We start from the raw sequence: 18,981 nt of genomic DNA, 5'->3' as shown, positions 1-18,981 counted from the left end.
AACAACATTCCCATTTAAGGACCCAGGCAGAGTTCTGCCAGGGGTCACACCTGAGCACATCTCCTCTAAGGACTCCTTGTGACTGTGGCGCCAGCGCGTGCCCGAGGCTCCTTGCCATGATATGAATTCCTTCTGTACCCTGAGGATGCAGCTCAATCTGAAAACATCCAGCCCGTTTGTTCTACGGATTGATGGTGTTCCTGGTAGGGGTAGCAGGGCGCTGGAAGGGCCTACAATCCTAGGATAGGGCAGAAGTTGAGATCCATTGTAAGGGTCTGTCCCTGGCCAACTGCGAATGTCCCCCACCTCGGAACAGAGTCTCTCGGTCCCTGCAGGAGAATTGGGTCCCATTTTCTACCATGCGGTCTCTGTCCCACGGGGGAAGTTCAGTAGCGCTCTCAGGTTCCCTTGTCTCCAGTCCTCGAGACCCCGGAGCTCTCAGGAGGAGAGGCAGGGGCCCCTGCGGGGTCTCTCCCCAAACCTGGTCTCTGGCTGCCCCCTCCCCCGCCGTCTGCTTGCTTTGTAAGGCAGTCAAAACAGAGCTAGCGGCCAAGGAGCGGGACGGGAAGCCTGGCCGCCTTGCCTCGCCCCTCCAACGGGCCCTGGCCCCCTCCTCTCCCTCCCTTTTCCCACTTCTCTCCTCGCCCTCACCTCCCCCCCCCCCCTCTCATTTCCTCTAGCACCCCGGCTCGCCAACCCCTCATCCAAAGCCCCGCTTCCAACCTAGACTGGGCGCTCAAACTAAGCGCTCCCCCCCCCCAGCCCCCCGCCCCAACACACACACTTCTACCCAATCTCAATCTCCTCCACTCCCTTCGCCCTGCCCCCTTTCCTGCCTCTTCCCCTTCCCCCCACCCACCCCCAGCGCTCGCTCCCCTGGTCTCTGCCGGAGATCGCCCCGTAACATTGTCCCCGCCCACCCCGCGCCGCTGGCCCCTCCGTCCCGGCTGGACTCCACGTGTGGACCGCTGCGCCCCGGCCCCCTCTGACAGCCGCCGCCCGCTGTCCCGCCCCGCGCCCCGCCGGGCCTCTAAAACCCCGGCGCCGCGCCCTCCTCCGCGGCATCTTCCCCGGCGTCCAGCCTCCTGCCCTCCCTCCCTCCCGCCAGCCGTTCGCCTGGGCCCCGCGCACCTCCGCCGGGCTGTGCAGCCGCCGCCCGCACCTAGCTGCCCCCAAAGGACGCCAGACGAGCCCCGAGGAGACCCTCCTCTTCTTTCTGGGGGTGACTTTTGTTCGCTCGCCTGCTTCCTTTGGTGACTTCTGCAGCTTTCCAGGATCTGTGCCCGGAGCGCACGGGAATCCGCTCAGCCTCTGCACACCCCCCCCCCCCGCCTTTTTTTTTTTTTTTTTTTTTTTTCCCTTGTGAGGTCCGCTTTCTTTGTAACTTTATGCCGAGGCTGCTCGGGTTACTTTTGTAATTTCCCGCCCCCACCCGCTGGCGGTCCTGGAGTCGCTCGGGGCAGTGGCCCGGGGGATGCAACGTGGACCGCGCGGGGCTACCGGCTGCATCGCCGCCGCGCCTCGCTGCCCCCAGCGCTAGAGCCAGCGTTCCGCACGCTGCGGGTCAGGAGCTGACGCTGCATCCCGCTCCATCCACCAGGGCACCGCAGCAACCCAAGCGAGTCCCCGCGAGCTGACGAAGGGCTGGTCAGACCCTGACTTTTTTTATTTTTTCTTTTTCCGGCCCTCGCGGAGTTGGTCTTCGACAGCCTTCTCTCTGCGGGCCTCGGTCCCTGCGCTCTTGGCGCCGGCGATGGGGAGCCGGCGGCGGTCGTGTCTCCAGCTCTATGTCGTGTGGCTGGGTTGCGTGGCGCTCCGGGCGCAGGGCACAGCGGGTCAGCCCCAGCCTCCGCCACCTAAGACGCTCCGACCCCAGCCGCCCCCGCAACAGGTCCGGCCCGCAATAGCGAGCTCCGAAGGCGGCTTCGCGGCGCCCGAGTACCGGGACGAGGGTGCGGTAGCGGCGAGCCGCGTCCGCAGACGAGGACAGCAGGACATACTCCGAGGGTAGGTGGGCAGCGGGGTGGCCGGCTGGCTTGTGCGGGGGACCTCAGCTTCCCTGCTTTCTACTGCACCCCCCCCCCTGACTGTCGCGCTGGCGGGTAGAGCCGCAGTCCCCTCCACAAGGACACTTAAGGACCGACCCCAAGAGCTCCAGGAGCGCCCCTCGTTTTCCTCCGGGAAAGCCTCAATTGCTCCGTGGAAAGCCCTCCCTAGGGGGCTTCGGCTGGTTGGCGGTGGGAGCGGGCCTCTGGGTGTGGATGGCAGAGCATATGCAACGTCTGTGGCACTGAGAAAGGGTCCCAGTGTCAGACTGAAAGCAGACCTGGGTCTGTCTGCCCTGCGCAGGGCCCCCCGGAGTCTGCCTGCTCCCCCACCGTCGGGGGCGCAGCTCTAGAGCCTTTTGTTTGAGGACGTGTGCGGGAGCAGTTGCTGGTTATCATCGCCAGATCCAGCGCTCTGCGTTCCAAGTCGCCTTCCTTGACACTTAGGGGCCAGAGACAACAGTTGATCAAGGAGGGGTGGATCTGGGAACAAGGGCAAGGATTTCTGAACGCAATGTTCCTTTTGTTCTCGGCATCCAGACTCCAGAATAGTAGCAAATTATGTGTCTCTTGTTTCTTTTCCCGGTTTAAAAAGTCAAGCAAAGGAGGGCAAATGAGAGGGAATGTTTCTGGACCCTCCCCCATTCTAAAGTCTAGCCGCACTTCCACATCTGTTCCCCAAGCCCCAAGAATTTGAAGGTGGGGTTTGATGTTTGTTCCGTGTCCTGATACCTACTCGCTCAGGCTTTGCTTAGGAAGATCTTTTCTTGTGTTGCTGCACCCATCCTTACGTGGACATCCCGGTGTTTGTCCCCTACAGGCCCAACGTGTGCGGTTCCAGATTCCACTCTTATTGCTGCCCTGGATGGAAGACGCTCCCGGGAGGAAATCAGTGCATTGTCCGTGAGTGTTTGGCAGGGCCCGCAGTCGAGGGCAGCATGCACAGCTAGCTCTTTTACAGGGCTGAACTTACATGCAGCATTTGAACACCCAGGTGCTCATACAAAGCCATTGGTCACAGAACCGGGGTAATGAGAGCCCAGAGGCAGGGAGGAAGCCGCATCAGCTGAGACTTCACTAAGAGGAACTTGGGAGGAAGACATGGATAAAGGGTTTGGAATGCTTGATTTACCATTTGTGTGTATTGACACAAACGAAGGGCTTTGTGTTAGAACAATTCTATAGATGACGAAACATCACCTTTCCTTTAAAATTGCAGCTAAGACCACAGTGTTGCTGAGGTCACTCTTGGACTCCTAGGTTTGGACCATCAGAAGATCATTCTTAGACCTTTGTACTACTTCCTCATCTCTGGTTTGCCCTCAGCAGCCACATGGCAAAGATTTAAAAGGAATACTCTCACAGATTTTTTAATTGACCAAAAAGTTAACAGATTTTTTTGTTTTGTCTTTTTGTTTTTAAGAGAATTAATTTAAGGTGTTTGATTTCCCCCCTCCCCCAGCCTTTTTGGGGTGAGGGGACAGTTAAACTTTGAATTTCCCCATGCCAGATCTTACAGTGGACAGTATGTTTTCTCAAATATGACTCTTACACCTTGAAAAGGTCTGTGTATCATAACTTAAAGGTTTGGGTTACTTTTTTCAGTTTCCGGAGTATATATGCCGGTCTCCAAGTTCTAAACTCGTTAGTTTCTAGTGTTATGATCAAGGACTCTGAGAGGTCTTACTTCACAGGCTTGTGGGGTGAAGTATGATAGGCCTTTCCCTGCATGTTTATGTAGCCCGGCCACGTTTGTCCACTCTGGAGGACAGCCAGGTCACAGACAACACATGCATTTACAGCCCATAAATGACTTTAGGCTGACCTTGGTGTTCCCCAAGGGAAAGATAATTATGCCACTGTGAACAGAAAAAAGGCAAGCTATCCTAGCCAAGGGGTACTGTGGGTATAGTGGCATCTCCGACTCTGTATTTATTGGTTTTGTGGGTTTGAGACAGACCCTAAATGCTATTTCTGTGCAGTTCTTTCAAAGGACAGAAATCTGAAGTTTTATTGTAAAGATTAGTTCTTTCTCTTTCTCCCTCTTTCTCTCTCTCTCCTATTCAAAAATCCCACAACCTCTAGTAGTGAAACAGCTACTGTGTCCTTTTAAGTGATTGATTCATAAACATTTTAAATAAACCCATGTATGTATAGGCCTTTGGTTTTATGGGGGAGGGGAGAAAAGAATGATGGTCACTGGCCTCTCCAACACAGAAAGTCCTATGTGAAGTATTTATAGAAGGTGCATTACTCTTTCCGGCCACTGGGGCATTACTGTGGCTGCCTCACACCATGGGGATCCGTAGACTCTTGAAACAGCTAAACATCACTCACCACACACCTGCCGCACTAGCTGGGAATGACTTAGGCACTGTGGAAAGTCTGACTCACTCAATGTAATGAATGTGACTGCCATTATTGAGTTGGAGAGCAGCCGAGGAGAGGGGATAGGTTTACGGTACGTGTTGAAAGTCTGTAGAGTCAGGTTTTATTGGATTGGTAAGGAATAGGGATTGCAGAGAGCAAAGCCACGCAGCATAGTTGCAGCTGTAATTTATGCACGGCCCAGGGAGTGTCCACTTTTAAATACTTCGAGTCTTTGACTATCATCGTGCCACTTCCTTCTTTAAAGACCAGCTTTGAGCACCTCACAGTGAGTATTGTTGCCCACATGTCTTCTCTTGGAAATATTTCAGTGCTAATGAGACTCGTGAAGCATAACCTTAACATTATCTTCCTATCTCCAATAAATATTTGTGACATTTATGTCTAGTAAGTCTACGTTTGTCAATCAGCGTCTTAGGAAAATAATTTGCATACTTGAGAGTCTAAAACTTGGGAACGTGTACACAAAATCAGCAGAAAGCATGTGCAGCTGTGGTACCGCCCCTGCTGCATGAGCCTCTCCTAGCTTAGGTGCTTTAAATCCAGCAATTCTGTTGCTTTTTGCATCTTAAAGAAGTCATATGTGAAGAAATATGGAAATTAAAACCATTGTAGATATAAAAACCAGGAATTTTTAGTTCCCCAAATTCTTGGTAACAAATATTTCTTTGTTGAATTTACTTAGATTTTACCACGAAGCGAAGACAAATCCCAAGGCAATTTACAAAATAATGGTAACAATATGAAGACTCTCGTGACTAGTTTTCTCATATATCATATATTTCATCTCCACTGTCTTTCTATGCAGAACAAGCTGTAAAGTTTAATGTGTGCCTCTTACCAGGCTTCACGCAGGAAGACAGTAAAGAAATGTCTATTCCTCAAAAATCATGAGGCATTATGATTTTGTTCTCTTCTTCATCTTGGTCACTTTATTATTCATTTTTAAAGACAAGCTCTCTAGCTAGTCTGCTGTCATGGAACTGTGTTGCTCAGGTTGGCCTTGAACTCCCAGGATTTCTCTCAGCCATCCAAGGACTTCGATTACAGGCTTGAGACATCATGCCCAACTGTTATTATCTTAATTGTGGCTTGAAATGTCACTGAAGTTCTTCCAAATTTCCATGTTTGTTTCCAAACCTACTTTCTAGCTTTCTTTAAAAAAAAAAAAATCATCTAAGAACATGAAATAATGGAAGAAGAGTTTGCTTATGCATTTATTTATGGAGAAAGTACCGCAACAGTGTTTTGATCAGTGGGGAAACAATGAAGTGGGATCAGCTTAGCATCATAGCATTTGCCAATGGGGAGGAAAAAAAAAAAAACCACATTAGAACCTTCCAATAGAATTCCTTTCATTTATGATTCTAATGAGAAAACTGAACCCAGAGATGTTGTGAGTATTTTCTGTGCTCACAGTGGATCATTGGCAAAGTGAGAACTCAACTTCATACCTCTTATGTACCACGTGTTAAGTACCAACCAGCCCATGCAGCTTCTCCTGACGTTACCAGACTCCCAGTATGTATGTACATCCTTTCTCCTGCTCCTTCCAACATTCCCAGGATTCACAATTTCAGTTAAAATGAAGGAGTTGTAATGAGACCCCAGACTGAAGTAAGCACACAGAGGAAGGAGTTCTTCAGACTTGCTTCCTCCTGGCCTGTGTAAGAGACACACTGAAGCCTCCACAGACAAGTCACTGCCTGAGAATGTCCAGGCTCCAACCCCTCAAACCTTCTTGTGATTTGAGACCTAAATGGGGCCGCTGCATTTAAACCCAGATTCACCTGCCAGCTAAGAAAGAGGGACCCTTGAAATAAAATTGTATTTTAATTAACATTTGACATAGAAGAATTATTGGTGGTCAGAAACTAATATATTTGAAGTATTAAATCTATGGTGGAAGGCATTTTTTTTTTTTTGCCTTTTTAAAAAAAATCTTAAGACTGTAATATTTTTACAGTATTTTCATTCAGGATAGCTAGTTGAGACACTGTCCATATTATGCAGATGCTAAAGGGGGATCTTAGAAAAGGAAAGCAATTACCAAGTTGGTTTGCTCCTGTAGAGAGTGTGGGCCTCACATTATAGGGGTCCCAAGTCTCTTTGAAAGCTCCAAGACGTCTCTCTCCAGCAAAAGATCCTATGAACATTGCTGTATTTGCATGCTGTTTCAGGACATTCCCAGACCTTTCTCTTGTTTCTTGCATCCAGAGACAGATCAAATCAGCACACCGCCTTCATGCTCAAAGAGGGAATTCAGCTGGGGAGATAGAGATAAATCTTTCAGCTCCTTAATGGCCTGACTAAATTTGGGAGAGAGTTCCCATTCCAAGGCACTTGACTGTCGATTCTGAGTGGCAGTGGTATGTGCTGTGTCAGTGAGCCTAAACTTGGCTTAGATGACCCGAATATTCACTAGAAGTCACAGCTGCAGGAAGCTTCCGTCCCCAACCCCCCATCAGAATGGCTTTGTAGAGCAGCAGAAGTGTTTTAGGTTGTGAGAATATGGCAGAAGAAAGACTGGGAAAAGGAGAGGGGCCATGAAGGGACTGAAGATTGATGACAGGCAGGGCAGAAGCCATCAGGGATGGAATGTGCAGGGAACCCGACGTTTGGCCAACTCATTAGGGACTGGAGTCTCTGTCTACCAATTTCACATTCTTAAGCAGTGGGTTTTATTTTCTAAGATGTTCAGTCTCTCTGGGTTTCCTCACCACTGCCAGCACCCTGGGATGAAGTCTGCCTCCTTTGGTGAGTCCTGAATTCAAAAGTTAGCAGTTTTGAATAGGAAGAAAAGCAACTTAAACTGATAATCAAGTTAAAGAATTGGCATCAATTGGTATTAGAGCATTTTAAAAGAGCTTTGCTTGTTTGTACATCATCACAAGGAAATTGTAACACTTCATCCCATATCTCCGTTGGGTGGTTTTTATTATATTCTAAAAGTCAGATGTTTTGCAGCATTAATCATACCCTAGTTTTCCAGACCTATGGTTTTAAGGTATTGCCTTCTTGCTTTGAAGCATGATTGAGGGCGCTGTCACTCATTCCCACTCATGTTGTCCTCTCTACAGCCATTTGCAGGAACAGTTGCGGAGATGGATTTTGTTCCCGCCCCAACATGTGTACTTGTTCCAGTGGACAGATATCCCCGACCTGTGGAGCAAAATCAAGTATGTTGCCTCTCTGTGGCTATATTCACTGAAATTTCCTTAAGCCTGTGAACCAGTGGCAAGTGTCCCCCTTGAAGAAGATACGGATTGGTGGTTGTTCTCACTAGCCAGGCCTGTGTTCAATTTTGAACTGAGACAGTCTTGGTGCAAGAGTTGTGGCCACGAGTAGCCAATTGACAACAGAAGATGTGTCTAGGTGATGGGATGGGTAGGATTCCATGAAGTAATGCTTTGTAATAACTATAACTTCCTGAGCTTTCACTGTGTGTGTGCAACATTCTGCGTGAGTTGTTTACATTATTTATTATTATAATTATTTATTATTATAATCCTCTCATCGACATTTATTTGATACTGATATGATCCCATTTCGCAGAGGAGGAAAGTGAGGCACATATGTATTAACTAACCTACTGCCCTACTTTGTTGTCTGTCGATGTGATAAACATCATGAACAGAAGCAACTTGGGGGTGGAAAGGGTTTGTTTCATCTTACAGCTCCCAGGCCTGAGCCCATCACCAAGGGAGGTCAGGGTAGGCACTGACACCAGGAAGCTGGAGTCAGAAACTGAAGTAGAGACCGTGGTGGAATGCTGCTCAGTGGCTTGCTTACACGCCTTTCTCAACTACCTTCTTTCCCATCCAGGACCACTTGCCTAGGTGGTATTGCCCATAGTGGACTGGGCCCTTCCACATCAATCATTAATCAGGAAAATGTCCAATAAACTTCACTATGGGCAGTCAAATGAGTCATTTTTTCTAGATGACTCTAGTTTGTGTCAAACTGACAAAAATCTAACCAGCTCACGTACCCAAAGCATCATAGACTTGAGTCTCCTGACTAAGGCTTGCTCACCCTGTCCTCCCAAATGCTAGCCTGTATTTATTGTCTTTTTGTGTAACTGTGGCAGCCTCTGTTCTTTTTGTGTCTTAACTGTGGGGATAGAAGATTAGAAAGACCACAGATAGTTACTGAAATACTGACCAAATACTTTGTATGGGCTAACTCACTTTGCTACACGTATTAATTGCCAACAATTCCATGAAGGTAACTGTAACAAGTAGACTAAGAATGTATTTTTCCCTGACTCTAGAAAATCCTGGCACTCCAAAGTCCAAGACTAACCTTCTGTGTAAGTGTTTAAGATCATATTAGTGTAAGATAGAAACGATAGTTTATTTATCTGCTCAATAGCTAAACAAAGGTAATATTTAAATTACCTAAATCTTCCTAAAATGAGCATGAAATTGTTATGTTTTAATGGATCCCTCCAGAGGATTTTGCTAAACAAGAGTAATGTCGAACCCGTCCGATTCAGGACTAAGAATCAAACTAGGCACACCAGTGTGTTTGTCTTCTGATGGACCACTGACCCAAACCTCTGGGTTCATTGTTTTTAATAGTCTGTGTTTCCCCAGCGATTTCAGACTTATTATTCAAACGCACAAGGATGTCAAGTGCCTTCAGGAGCACATTTCCCCTGCCAGATTGTCTGCCAGAGACCCTTCCTCAGGTCTTTATTATCTTAGTCTCTGCTCACACCCACCCTTGGCAATAACACATAAACAAAAGCAATGCTGCTTCTTAATGTCCAGGCCTAAACGGGGAATGCTTATGTGGAACCTGGTTTAGTCAGGCATCCACACATTCATTGGGCCTTTAGAGAACAGCTCGTTTCTTTCCATCAGGAACTTTTCTAACCCTTCTAACCTTCATCTTGCTTGAACTTGCTGAAGCTTTTTAGCAGGATTTATCACTAACTTCCTGGAACACTTTCTTACACATGTGTATGTGTGTGCATATGGAAGCCAGAAGTTAACCTGGGTATCATTCCTCTGTTACAGCTCACCTCCAAAAGGAAATTCTTAATTCATTGCTGACCACAGTCTATGAGTCCACAGCTGCTTCTGCCTCAGCAGGTGGCCATGTCACCTACCCAGTGTTTATACAACTGCAGCTTTTCTTTTTCCATGTAACTCTTTAAATATGTGGGCTCTACTGGACAATCTATTTCAACTCCACCTTTTCCTTGCCATGTGGTTCAAGTCATCCTCATCTTCCCTCCAGACTCTCACCTTCCTGACATCTTCCCGTTCCCCTTTCACACAGCAGTTCATCTTTTAAAATCAAATCTCTTTACTTTCATTGAACCCCTTCCTTCCATCTGCAATTGGGACATACTTAACCCTTTGTGGGGCAAAGGGCCCCACCTTGTCCGGTTGGCCTTGCCTGCCTCTCCAAGAGATCTTCTGCACCTTCTTCATCCTAAAGTCTTTAGGTTGATGGGTTCTGATCCTTCAGGAGCTGCTTCTTGCTATTGCCCATGCCTGACTGGTTCTCTTTTTTTTTTTTTTCAAAGCTAAGTCTAAACATCACATCAGAGTGATATTTTTTCTGCATGCTGTATCTAGGTTCCTACTGATTCTGGACCGTCCTCCTCCTTACTGTTGTTCTCCATACACTTTACAGATTATATAAGTATACATTTGTTATTTATAATTACCTTGAAGCATTTTAAACCGATTTGGTCTGTCTGCACGCTTCCACGAGGACTGACTCCAAATCCATCATGGCAGCAGACACATAGATCCTGCGGTCTAAGTGGATCTGAGTGTCTCCTATATGCCCTAAACTATGCCACTAACATCTTCTAGGATTTCCTTTGACACTGGAATGGTAGTGTATTTAAATATATACTAAGTCACGTCGGGTAAGAGGTATATCCACATGTGTGGACTCGATAACAAATGATAAACACTTATTGGATTATAACATTTGTATCAGTAGGCTGCATAGAATATATTTGTCATCGGGTTAGACATGTAGTCTATAGACTGTAATTTGGTGATTGACGTCTGTATTTTTCTTGTGTCCTTCCCAGTCCAACAGTGTAGTGTGAGATGCATGAACGGTGGGACCTGTGCTGAGGACCATTGCCAGTGCCAGAAGGGATACATCGGGACTTACTGTGGACAACGTAAGAAACCTTAGGAACAACTTATTTATAAACAATGTGACTTAGTGGCCATTTCATTCTGGTCAGAACATAAGTTCTTGCAAAGCTCATGGATGGTCATTGGAAGAAAGAGTTTTATCTAGTACGTCATAGTTCACAAGTAATGTTACAAATTTAGCCTGGAGGGATTCTTCCAACTTAGTAGCTTTTGTGCCTTATAATGTTAATGTGGAGCGCTAGTGATGTGCTATCAAGTTTGGCATTTATCATGGGTATTTATGCCACAGAACACAGATATTTCCCTGGAAAACAGTAAAGGATACTGGGAAACACTACAGCTCCCTTTACCACGCCCCTCTCCCATGCATACAATTTTTAAGAATTGTTCAAAATTAACCCCATGAGAGCCAATTTCACACATTACCATTTACTCAAATCCATTTAGTACCAGAACACAGGACTGCAGGAATATTTGAAAAGTTTAGATATCACTATGAAGGAAGAGGCTTTTAGCAAAGCTCTTACCCACTTGTGGTACTGGAAATTACCATCAGGGCCTTGTATCTGCCAGGCAAGCAGGTTGGTACTGCATTCTATCTCTGTGCCAGTTAATAAAACTGTCTTCACTGGAGAGAATCAAACAATGATAAGGGAATAGTCCTGTTTGGAGGGGGATGTAGAGTATAGCTCCTGAGCTGTGACACATCCCTGGGGAATACATTTGGTTAATATTCACCAAATTGTGACACTTTTATGAGCACTTATGCTGTTTTGTGGGTTAGTTTAATTTGCAGTATTGAGCATGAGTCTAAAGTTTCATGCATGATAGGCAAGCTTTCCATAGCTGAATGGAGCCCCAGCCCTCTTTACTTTTTAATTTGAGATAGGATCTCACTTAATTACTCAGACTTTGTTTGAACTCACCATCTGGCCCAACCCTGCCTAGAACTTGTGATCCTCCAGCCTCAGCCTCCCCAGGAGCTGAGATGTACAGTTCTGCACTGCCTGCCTGGCCCAAACAAAATTAACATAATCTCAAGTACATGTGAAGAACACAGCATTAGAAAATGTTGAATCACGTGGAGAAAGATCATCCATGTTCCTTCATTCACATTTCATGTGAGTCTAGATTTCTGGGCTTCCCTAAGAACTGCTTCTCTACTTCCAACATAGAAGAACCGATGTGAAGTGTATGTACATGGGTGTCTGCTTTTAATTATGATATTTATCTTTGTTGCAGTTTAAAATGTTTCTTCATGATGATAAACATGTATAACATGGCATTTATCATCTTAAAACTTTTAAGTTCCAGTTTGGTGGCGTTAGTCCATTAATGTTCCAGGGCAGACATCATTTCCTCGTCTTCAGATGAAGGATGCTGTAAAACTGGAGCTCTACATCCAGGAGGTCATGGTCCTCACTTCCTTCCCTTCCCAAGCCCTGGCACCCGCCATTCAATCCTTATGCTTTTGATTGCTCTTCGTACTTTATACAAGTGTAATAATCAGGACATATAAGTGCAGTACTTGTCCTTTCTTCACTGGTCCTTTTCAGTTTCCTTAGCCCGATAAACTCATGTTTTATCCAGGCTGTAGCATGTATCAGAACTCCTTCCTCTTAAAGATTACTACTGTCAGGAATTCTCTCTCTCTCTCTCTCTCTCTCTCTCTCTCTCTCTCTCTCTCTCTCGTGTGTGTGTGTGTGTGTGTGTGTGTGTGTGTGTGACTGTTTACGCAGCTGTTCACGAACATTTATATTAATTCATCTTTTGGCTATTGTGAGTAATGCTGTTTCCAACACCATTTTTTGCAAATAACTGTTTTGAATCCTGGTTCCCATTCTTTTATATTCATACTTAATAGTGGAGTGGGGGACATAGGGATGCTCTGTTTTTCGAGTGTTTGAAGAAGAGCTGTCCTGTTTTCTGTTACAGGTGCAGAAGGGCTCAGCTCACCTTGCCAACACTTGGCATTTTCTTTCTCTTCCTTAATTAAAACCACTCTAATAGATTTGAAGCAGTGGTGCATAGTGGTTGTCCTAATTATTTTGAATACTGCCTTCTGGGTGGAAATGTAGCTTCCCAATCAATGCTATAAAGGTGTAAGACAATCTCAAGAAAATTGTTCAGTTCAAAGCAAAATATTCTGGCAAAGGCAGGAATAGACCAGCTCAAAGATTAGATAATACATGTTTTAATGCTTGCTTTCTCTGTTGCAAACACTGAACGCCGCCACTGTGTAAAGATGACTACAGGCGACATGTACATGAAAGGGTTTCTGTTTCTAAGAGATAATTAGGGGTAGCTAGGAACGCCAGGTCCCTGTGATGGTGTGGCTTCTTATTCCCAGAAGACATTGCAGGCAGAACCTGCATAGGACCATTGGCAGAACCAATGAGGGGAAAGGAATGAACCAGGATCCCGGTGTTTTGAACACCTTGACCAGAGTCTGTTCAGCAGACTCCTAGTCTTAGGGCCCCTTCTTATCCAGAAGGGATGGTTTGGCTTTCTCAGTAGCTCAGCCTCCCCTCTTTCTGAGATGTCCAGTTCTTCGTCCGTCCCAGGAAATGAGCGAGGTGATCACCAGCACTCCCATTACAGCACTTGGGAACTCTCAACTTGACTATGAGAAGACCTCTACTCAAGGTTGCATACATGACCAAAAATCACAGAGAAAGGCTGAGAAGTGGTTGCACTCTGAGGGCCTCTTCTGAGAGAGGGGACACCCCTACTCAGGATTAGCAAGGTGCGAACTCCCAGTCAACCATCATGAAGACTAGCATTAAAGTGAGGAGAGCAGGGGATTGGACTCCATCATAGCGGGGTAGTTCTCTTTTGTTGTTGCTCTTTAGTACAATATGTGGATGTTGGAAAACAAGTCACCAGTTCATGCATATTTCACAGCAAAACAAACAAATAAACAAACAAAAACCCAGCAGTTAAGAGTACAGAAAAGAAGCCATGTGTGGTGCACATGCTCTTAATTTTGGTACTTGGGAGAAGAGATAGACAGATCTCTGTGAATTTGAGGCTAGTCAGGACTCCAAAAGGAGACCCTATCTCAAAACCAACAAACAAACAGTCCACCAAAGAGAATGAAAAAAAAAAAAAAAAGCCTTTGGCTTTTCACACAGGTTTACTTAATCCTCACAATATGGTGGGCGGGGAACCACGAGCACCAGCTGTTATGAGCAGGCATGCTGAGGATCAGGGAGGTTGGAAGGCTGGAATGGAGGACAGGACTCATTGCTTAGGATACCCATCTGCCTGGCAAAGTGGTAGAAAAGGTGCTGGGAAGGGCTGGTATGGGGCAAGGTTGCATCAGTAACCATAGTGCTTGGAGGAAGATTTTTTTTTTTTCTTGAGACAGGGTTTCTCTGTGTAGCTTTGTGCCTGTCCTGGAACTCACTTAGTAGCCCAGGCTGGTCTCAAACTCACAGAGATCCGCCTGGCTCTGCCTCCCGAGTGCTGGGATTACAGGCATGCGCCACCTCCCCCCCCCGGCTGGGAGGAAGATCTTAAGGCCAGCTAACTGGTCTTCTTCTGTGATGGACAGGAACAGGAGCAAATGACTGGCAGTGCACTGGGTCCCAGACTTTCTGTTCACAGGATCCATATCAATGTTCACAGTGTTAGAAATCTGAGACTAGAAATGTCAGAACTGTCTAACTAACGCATTTTAAAATGAGTGCTCACCCATGTCACATGTTCACATAAATATTCTAAGAACAATAATTTTACTTTCTGAACCTCCATACACATTGTGAAGAAGAAAGGACATGGTAGTCTAGCACAGACAAATTAGGTTAGGGTTATGAAGTAAGTGGCTAGCCTCTGAAGGAGGAGCTGAACCTTCATCAGTACTGTCCTCTTGTCTGGGTTGGGGAAACTCAAGAGAAGCAGCCTCCTTCTGCTTATAGGTTCCAGTCAGGGGCAGGCAGATTCTTTCCATTTGTGTCTTTGTCTATCAGGGGAGTGTTGCAGATATGCATGCATTCGGAGGATGGAGATGATCAGACACCTTTCTCAGTAGTTCATTTTATTTATTGGGGGTGGGGGGGGGGACATCTCACTGAAGCTGGAGCTACCATTCAGGTAGGCTGGCTGGCCAGGGAGCTCCAGGAATCTGCCTGTCTCCATCTCCCGGGTGCTAGCGTTACAGTCACCAAACTTTTTGTATGGATACTGAAGTCCAATCTGGCCCTCATATTTGCATGCAAGTCCATTCCCAGCTGAGCCAACTCCCCAGCCCATCTGTGTCTTTTGCAAAGCCTGGTACAGTAACAAGATGTGGCTGGGAAAGTGACTTTCATTCCAATTTCTTTCCACTTGATACCATTGAAAGAAGATTCCTTACATTTTCTTTAATCACATTCAATCAGGGTTTCCTTCCACAAAATATATGTGTTGGTCAGTTGGGAAATCCTAGATCCAAATCTAGTTAATGGTTTACGATTGAGCTTTCCAATCCTGGCAACAGATTCCAAGAATTCCACACTCCTTGGAGATCTCTGGGAAGTTCCTGTTCTCTTTGACATTTCTGTCCACCCCGTCTGTCTCGCAACCCTCATGGGCTTCCTTCTGCTTGTCCTGTCCTTTGTATTGACTCCTCTAACTTTTTTTTTTTTTTTGCCTGCCCCATGTTTCAAGGCAATGGTGGGTCAGAAGTGCTACTTAGAAACATATGGGGTGATGGGTAAGGAAGCAGAAGACTTGACTCTTAGGTAGACACACTCCTCCAGAGCGGTATAGCATCATGACATTGAGCAAAATGTGACTCCAGCAGCTAACCCTGAGGTTCATATAGCACATAGTGTCACAGTGTGACTACAGCAGTAACCCTGAGGTTCATGTAGCACATAGTATCACAGTGTGACTGCAGCAGTAGCCCTGAGGTTCATATAGCACATAGTGTCACAGTGTGACTACAGCAGTAACCCTGAGGTTCATGTAGCACATAGTATCACAGTATGACTGCAACAGTAACCCTGAGGTTCATATAGCACATAGTATCACAGTGTCACTGCAACAGTAACCCTGAGGTTCATACAGCACATAGTATCACAGTGTCACTGCAACAGTAACCCTGAGGTCATTGACACAGTAATGCTTTAGGATGGAGAAAATCTTTTCTGTGCAAGTATGTGTCCTATTGCTGTGATTGGCAGAGCGGAAACACCCCGTGCTCTCTAGACAAAGATGATGGGCGAGGAAATAGCCAAGTGGCTGCACCTTCGGCCTACTTCTGACTACTTATTATTGAACTTCTTATTTTTTGATACATACCTCACTTGGAGGGCACATCAATGTGTTTTGCCCCTGATGTCCCAGAGGAACAGGTAATAGAATATTGAATAGTGATCTTCTGACTCTTGTAGCATCAGACCGAGCCAGTCCTCATGAATCTGATAAAGAAAAAAAAAACTTAATGATAAATGTTTTTAGTTAATAATAAGATCTATGAATTGTTGAAGCATCTCTGACGTAGTGACCCAGCAGACTCATTCTCTCCCATTTTAGAGCCGCAGTTGGATATAAACTGTTTTCTTGGCCACATCATTTCAGAATTTTGCTGTGCGTGGAGACGTGCTGTCTAATGAGCTGTTTCTTCATGTTTTGTGTGCAGCTGTCTGTGAAAATGGATGCCAGAATGGTGGGCGTTGCATCGGCCCCAACCGCTGTGCTTGTGTCTATGGATTCACGGGGCCACAGTGTGAGAGAGGTAAGAGAGGAAAAGAGACTGGGGAACTTCTGTTTTCAAAGTCTATTCTGTAATGCCACAACGGTGTACGCATGCTTTTTGCCATTCTATGCTAGTTATTTTAATGAACCATATTTTTTTTATGTGCCTGTAGTTAGAATTATAAAAGGTGGGGCAGCCCTATCCAAACCAGAAGCATTCCGTGATTTTCATTACGTTGATCAGAGTCTGAGAAGCCACTTCAGAAGCAATAGCTTCAGGGTGATGCTGACTGACGGACTCCTGGCAGATTCTCATCATGTACTTCATTAATTTTCTAGACACTGTTGGGAGTAACCCCTCTGCTGTAAAAAAACAAATTAATAACAATATGTGCCTAGCTGAACCCCACAAAATACGGCACAAATTGCCATAATAATAGAGACACACACTACATTCTGTAACACAAGTCTGGAACTACTGGGCTTCGTATCAGATGCAATCAAGGCTTTCAGTGTCTTACTCCATTCCTCTTGGCTGTGCACTCCTGTGTGCTTCTGTTTGGTCTTACTCTGGTGGGTTTGGGGGTATTTTATTGTTGTTTTGTGATTGTGTGAGGACTGTCATCATTACAAAGGCAACATACATCCTTGTTCCATCCATAGAGTGAAGCCACTCTGTAACTGTCAGCCATAGTCTTCAGAGATATTTCATGCTGGTGGGATTGAGCTTGAGTTCTGCACAATAGTCCATGACAGAGGATAGCGTTACGATGTTGGCTCTGGATTCAGTACCCATTCCTGCAGCATGGTATGACGTAAACCTTCCCAAAGCCACATGCAAAAGATGGCTGGATATCGGAACCCAGCAGAACTTCTCTTGGGCAAGACAAAAAAAAAAAAAAAAAAAAAAAAAAGGGTTGAAGGAATGGCTGCTTTAAGCGGGCATCCTGCGCTGACCAGTGTGCCTCTGTAAACAGCCATTAAAGCCAACCTGAAATCAGCTCACAATGATTCCAGTACCAATTAAACCTGTTTCCTATTAGCTACTGAGAACAGCCAGCATTGATGCTCTAGCAGCTTAGCCATAGAGGCTGGAACCAAGTGTGGCCACAGTCCACCAAAGAAGTTAAACCTCATCAAATGTAATAAGTAACTACTTAGCATTGAGCCAAGAAAGTAAATCTAAGCTTAGATTAAAAGGCACATTATAGTATCCTATTGTTATGTACATCTTCAAGTTATTTTCCCTGGGCTTGTGGTGGTTTCTAAAGTTACATAGCACTTTATTGGAAAACTAAAGTCTATGGAGTTAATATCAATGAAATATTACAAGTATATATATGCAAAGAATCCTTGGAATTGTGAAGATAACCAGTACTTCAAAACCTAAACTCAGCAGGTGTGGTGGCACACACCTTTGATCCTAGCACTCAGTAGGCCGAGGCAGGTGGATGGATCTCTGTGAGTTCCAAGCCAGCCTGGTCTACAGAGTGAGTTCCAGGATAGGCTCCAAAGCTACACAGAGAAACCCTGTCTCAAAACAACAACAAAACAAACCCCCCCCCCCACACACACACAACAAAAACAAAACCCCAAACCTAAACTCATTATCCTCACAAAAATGTCATATTGGTATTCAGGGTAAGCCTTGAGAATAAGCATGGTGAAGTATGAGAAGTTAGATGCATGCCAACTTTTAACATATGTCTGTGTGTGCGCACATTGAGATATTTATGCTATTCCTAATGTAATAGAGACTTCTTGGGACTAAAGTACATTCCACAGATGACAGAGTTTATCATTAGTCTTAGGATGAATTTTAAAGCTTTTACCAGATGTTCTTATTGGGAAAAGGAAAATGAATTGTGAAATGTTAGCACAAATTGATCGGAGTGAAAGAATACAGACTTCCTAAACAATGTGTTTTAAAGACCTTAGAATAGAAGAGGATAAACTTAAGAAATGCAGACACAATCAGGACCAATGGAAAAGAAGCTCGCTGTTTTCTGTCGTTCACATAAATTCCACAGCTCTTTCATCAAAGCAGATTTCAAAGTTAGTTCCTGAGTAGCACAGAGTTGGTTGTGTCCTTTCAGGCCAGGCTTCCAGGCATTACATCAGTATTCTCCAACAGTTGCTCATTCACTAGACGGGACTCCGGTAGAGTTATGTACATTTTACATGTACAGTAGCATGTTTTCAGAAGAAATTATAAGATTAATCAGTGAATGAATTGACCTTAAAAACTTGTTGAAAATTGTTTTTCATTGCCACTCTTCAGTAATGAAAGTACAAGAGCTTCATTTCTTTCAAGAATTTACACTCCTAAATTGCCACTGCGAACTTTAGCATTTCAAGGTCGCTTTTTTTCCAGTAGAATTTTTACATGTACATAATAATTTTTATAAGATTAGAGTTCATAACCTCTCTTAACAACTATTGTAACTACTATATACAAGAGAAGTGACCCATTTATGTTGAGTAAATAGGCTAATTTGCCTGGTTATAGTTAAAGTTGATTTTTTTTTTTTTTTTACTCAATTACTGATTTCAAAATACATGTTCTTTATTATATAAGGGGAAAAAAAGAGTTTCATAATGTCAAGGGCATTTCCCTTCCTTAATGTAGAATACATATAATTTTCCTTTAAACCAGCCTCCTGGGTTCAGGGGTCACATAGAGCAGACCTGCTTTTGCAACTCTCTGGATTCTGGCAGACTGCTCTCTGGAA

General features: G+C 45.1%; 1 protein-coding gene across 1 annotated transcript in view; it reads left to right on the top strand.

Moving 5' to 3' along the window:
* The first annotated feature begins 1,382 nt into the window (after nt 1–1,382).
* Fbn2 (fibrillin 2) overlaps nt 1,383–18,981 on the top strand; it is a 215,328-nt gene continuing 197,729 nt past the window's right edge. The window contains exons 1-5 of the mRNA XM_036205263.1: nt 1,383–2,007; nt 2,866–2,948; nt 7,514–7,612; nt 10,495–10,590; nt 16,194–16,289. Coding sequence (XP_036061156.1) covers nt 1,754–2,007; nt 2,866–2,948; nt 7,514–7,612; nt 10,495–10,590; nt 16,194–16,289 — 628 coding nt within the window. The 5' untranslated portion in view covers nt 1,383–1,753. The remainder of the gene's footprint in view (nt 2,008–2,865; nt 2,949–7,513; nt 7,613–10,494; nt 10,591–16,193; nt 16,290–18,981) is intronic.

Source organism: Onychomys torridus, chromosome 13 (assembly GCF_903995425.1).
Source record: "Onychomys torridus chromosome 13, mOncTor1.1, whole genome shotgun sequence".
NCBI classification, from domain to species: Eukaryota; Metazoa; Chordata; class Mammalia; order Rodentia; family Cricetidae; genus Onychomys; species Onychomys torridus.
This window is presented reverse-complemented; position numbering and strand designations above follow the sequence as displayed.